The sequence below is a fragment of the Chelonoidis abingdonii genome, chromosome 6 (genome assembly GCF_003597395.2).
Source record: "Chelonoidis abingdonii isolate Lonesome George chromosome 6, CheloAbing_2.0, whole genome shotgun sequence".
Lineage (NCBI taxonomy): Eukaryota > Metazoa > Chordata > Testudines > Testudinidae > Chelonoidis > Chelonoidis abingdonii.
In genome coordinates this window covers 73,127,280-73,131,622 of record NC_133774.1, presented here as the reverse complement: position 1 = coordinate 73,131,622, position 4,343 = coordinate 73,127,280, and the positions used below count along the sequence as shown (strand labels likewise).

Genomic DNA, 4,343 nt, shown 5'->3' with positions numbered 1-4,343 from the left:
TGGTAATTTGTCAATTGAGAACCGTCCATGCTGGAGCTCTTTTTGGATTTGGGACTGCATGGCCACCAGTGCTGATCAGAGCTCCACACTGGGCAAACAGGAAATGAAATTCAAAAGTTTGCGGGGCTTTTCCTGTCTACCTGGCCAGTGCATCTGAGTTCAGATTGCTTTCCAGAGCAGTCACAATGGTGCACTGTGGGATACCGCCCAAAGGCCAGGACCATTGATTTGCGGCCACACTGACCCTAATCCAACATGGCAATACCGATTTCAGTGCTACGCCTCTCGTCGTGGAGGAGTACAGAGACTGGTTTGAAGGGCCTCGTTGTGTGGATGGGTGCAGCGTTAAATCGGTTTAATGCTGCTAAATTCGGTTTAAACGCGTAGTGTAGACAATAAATCAGATCCTGGCAATCAAGTTGAGCACCTAGAAAATGAGAAACACACAACTACTGACCACTTATGAATCGTTTGGTTTCAGTGACTTGCTCAGCATCACATAGGAACGTAGGCAGAGGTAAAGGCTGGAATTCAGTACTCCAGGGCAGCATTTAATTTCCATAACTAGACTCTCCTTTCTTTCCCTGCAGTATGTGACTCTGGTTGTTATTTTGGATGCTAGTGAAGTCTCCCTATTTAGTTGTTGATTTCTCCCTCTTTTATGTACTGAGTCTTCCTGCAGTTTTTTCTGATAAAGAGAATTTTTAAATAAAAACAAATAATGTTTGATTAGCAAATTACCTAGTTATCCTGGGTCCGCCCTGTATTTAATTTTTTTTTATATATATTAGCTTTAGGTTTTAACTTATCTTTATATTGTTTAATGAGTTGCCATCTTAAAAAGGGCCGGCTATAAGCCGATTCCCCAGAATCACACCCGGCGCTTTTATATTTATTTTTTCTACTCACCCGGCGGTGGGTGGGGGTCCACTCTGAGGCTTTGGCGGCGGGGAGTCTTTCTGTGCCGCAGAAGATCTGGAGTGGATCCCCCGCTGCCAAAGTGCCACCAAAGCCGCGGACCGCCATCTAGTATTCAGATCGGGCCCCGCCGTTCATAAAACCGGCCCTGATCTTAAATATATAATATATAGAACATTCTTCCATGCATCTCTTTTCCTAACTGTGGATATTGCACATTCTAAGCTTATGTGAGAGAGATGTAGTGTGGACAAGACCATCCCCAGTGACGATCTAATGTTTGTCCATATTTCTTTTTATCCTACATTTCTAATATGTGAATTCTTAAGTTTTATTTTTAAAAAAATCAATTTTACAAAAGTTTAACCTCATAAAACTAAATCCTGCATTATCAAAGTAGTATAAAAAAAAGTTTTCCTCCTTTAAATCTAACAGAAGGAACTTTGTTGAATGCATTCTATACTCTTGCAAGTCCAATTTATATGGATAACTGATTTCCTCACTCCTTGTGTCCTGGTGCAGAGAGAAGAAACTGAAAGGGAGAGTGCAAGAGTTAGTGAGTGCCTTAGAGAGACTCACGAAGAGCAGCGAAATCAGACATCAGCAGTCTGCAGAGTTTGTTAATGACCTGAAAAGGGCAAACAGGTAAAAGATCTTCTAGTGAATGGATGCACACATTGATTTCTGCATTCTGGTAGTGCACTGTAATCCTCTCCTTTCCCTAATGAGTACTTCCTACATCCTCAGCTTGCTTGCCAGTAGAGTCTCGAAGAATACAAGATTAGAGTTGGGGAAAGAGACTAATCCTGGTCACTGAGTGCTCCATAACGGGTGTGTGTGTGTCGGGGGGGATTCTATTGTGGTTAAAAATAGCATCCATTATAAAACAGTTCTGTTTAATCATGTTTGTGAATTATTGCTGTTCTCGGTCACCTCCTCCCTGGCCAGGCTCATGCATCTCTTCTTATCCTTTCAGATTCTCCTATTATCAAGTTTCCTTCCATAGTCCCACTCAGTACTTTAAAGTGTAGCACTGACAGTGATACAGACTGTGCCCCCATCTCCCAGTTGGTCTGCATCAATAGGCTTTGATGGACTGAGGGGTTACAATTGTTATTGGTCAACCATTCACCATGTAATTTGTCACTCATGAGCCATACTTTGTGTTAGAGAAAGTCTTGGCCATTGAGGTGGTGGGCAAGACTTGATCTTCAGCTAGCACCCATTTGGTGTCTCCTACTGAGTGAAAGGGGAGGTTGAAGAGAGGGCATTTGGCAACTAAATGTAATACACTGTTGGACTTCAAAGGGACACTCTCATGCTCTATATAGGTACTTGTATGGCCCTCATCATTGTAATGCACTGATGAGTGTGAGGTGATCAGGTATTACCTTACAGGGACATATTATTTATCCCCATTTTATAGGTGGAGGACTGAAGCACAGAGATTAAATGAATTGCCCAGGTTCATGCCTGTGGTAGGATTTGAACAGTGGTTTCACAAGTCCCTGTCCTGTTCCCTATCCACCAGACCTTCCTCCCTGCTCCAGAACTCACCTTCCTTCTCATAAATAATGTGGCATTAAAAATATATAATACTTTAATTCCTTTTTGTATTTCATTCACTATGGAGAGACTAGACACGTCAGTGTCAACTTCTAGTTCTCAGGCACTAACATACCTTTGTTGATTCCCCACACTTTTGGGAAAGGCTTGGCAGGGGACAAAAACAGTAAAACACCTCATCCATTGAACTATTTGTGATTATTATTATTTAATTAAAACATTAATGTTCTATACATTTTTCTTTTATTTACAATATCTAAATTTTGATCATAAACCTACCTGACAGTGTCCCCTTAACAAAACACTTTGTGATACGCACCGAGGGTCCAGTCCTAGGTGATATGCTGAGCAGCCTCTACTCATACTCACACCAGGGAGGTGCGGGTGCTCAGCACCTCAAACAATTGGGCCCGCAATCCTCAGACATCATATGATAACCTGGAACTGCATAGTGCACTACTGCAGCAAGCACATAGTGATGCATCACAATAAATTATCACAATTAGATACGTTGCTTTAATGCCACAGGCATTAATAAAACACCAACAGTTATTCTGACAGAGATATTTTCATTCACAAATTAGACCTGTTCTCCCTGATTTGTGATTTGGGCCTCTCGGGCTTCCATTTGATATTTTTTTATTTTCTGGGAGGAACATTAGTTCTCCTATGGCTGAGAGTTTTTATAAACAAGGTCTTGGCTTGTGAGAGAATCATTTTGTAAACCTTGAAAAAACATGTTCAAAGTTTTATATTAAATTTACGGGGTGGAATCCCTTTGTCAAATTTTCAAAAGTGGCCACTGGTTTTCAGTGTCTGTTTCTAGGTGCTTAACTTGAGCTAGCTTTGTTGAATGATCTTGTATTGCTGTCTGTTTCTAACAGTAACCTTGTGGCAGCTTATGAAAAAGCAAAGAAGAAGCATCAAAACAAACTGAAGAAACTGGAGTCTCAAATGATGGCGATGGTTGAGAGGCATGAGACTCAAGTGAGGATGCTCAAACAAAGAATAGCATTGCTGGAGGAGGAGAACTCAAGACCTCACACCAATGAAACTTCACTTTAAAATTTTATATATATATATATATATATATATATATATATATATATATATATATATATATATATATATATATATATATGATGACAATTAGTGCCATTAAAAACCAGTTTTTTTTTTCCTTCACTGATTTTAGGTAGTGAACACTATTAAGGATTTGAAACATAACGGGCATAGATCAGCCTTGTGGCTTTGTCAAGTCAAGCCAGGAGGAATGGGGAGACTATTTTGGCAAAGGATTGTTTATTGATCACTGCTTGAAATGGACAGTGTCTGAAGGTAAAGTTTCTGGTCATACCAAGGTTACATTCACAGTATATGTGATTATGTGTATATACACACACATGCAGGATTATCGCCCATCCTCAAATCCTAATGGGTCGCAGTCTCTCCACACTTTTTTCATTTTAATCTTGATGCACTCCCTTGCTTTTAATTTACTACTAAAACAATGCCAAAATAGCACTTATTCAGATGCTTTTGTATGTTTGTTTGGACACAGACTAAGCCAGTTTGATAATCTCCCAGCCCCCATGTTCTCTTTGTCCTGAAATCTTGCAGTAAGATTTGCTGTTACATCTATTGTATGTAGATATTTGGTGAGGGGAGGTGTGCAAGATGACAGCCTGTTTGTACCCTGCACCAAACTTGCAGTTCTCCACACACAATCCAGCAGATGTAGGAGGATAACTCCTGCTAATTCAGAGGCATTTTACCCAGGCAGGATTCCTGAACACAGCAACTAGAAAGCTCTTACTGCAAGTCTACAATGCTGTTTTCTTTCTTATGCCTTTACAGGC

General features: G+C 40.4%; 1 protein-coding gene across 5 annotated transcripts in view; it reads left to right on the top strand.

Annotated features, from left to right (window-relative positions):
• MCC (MCC regulator of Wnt signaling pathway) overlaps window positions 1–3,549 on the top strand; it is a 381,812-nt gene extending 378,263 nt beyond the window's left edge. For all 5 annotated transcript variants that reach the window (XM_075067156.1, XM_075067155.1, XM_075067154.1 and 2 more), the window contains 2 exons: window positions 1,441–1,563; window positions 3,369–3,549. In XM_075067156.1, the coding sequence (XP_074923257.1) occupies window positions 1,441–1,563; window positions 3,369–3,549 (304 nt within the window). The remainder of the gene's footprint in view (window positions 1–1,440; window positions 1,564–3,368) is intronic.
• Window positions 3,550–4,343: the final 794 nt, after the last annotated feature.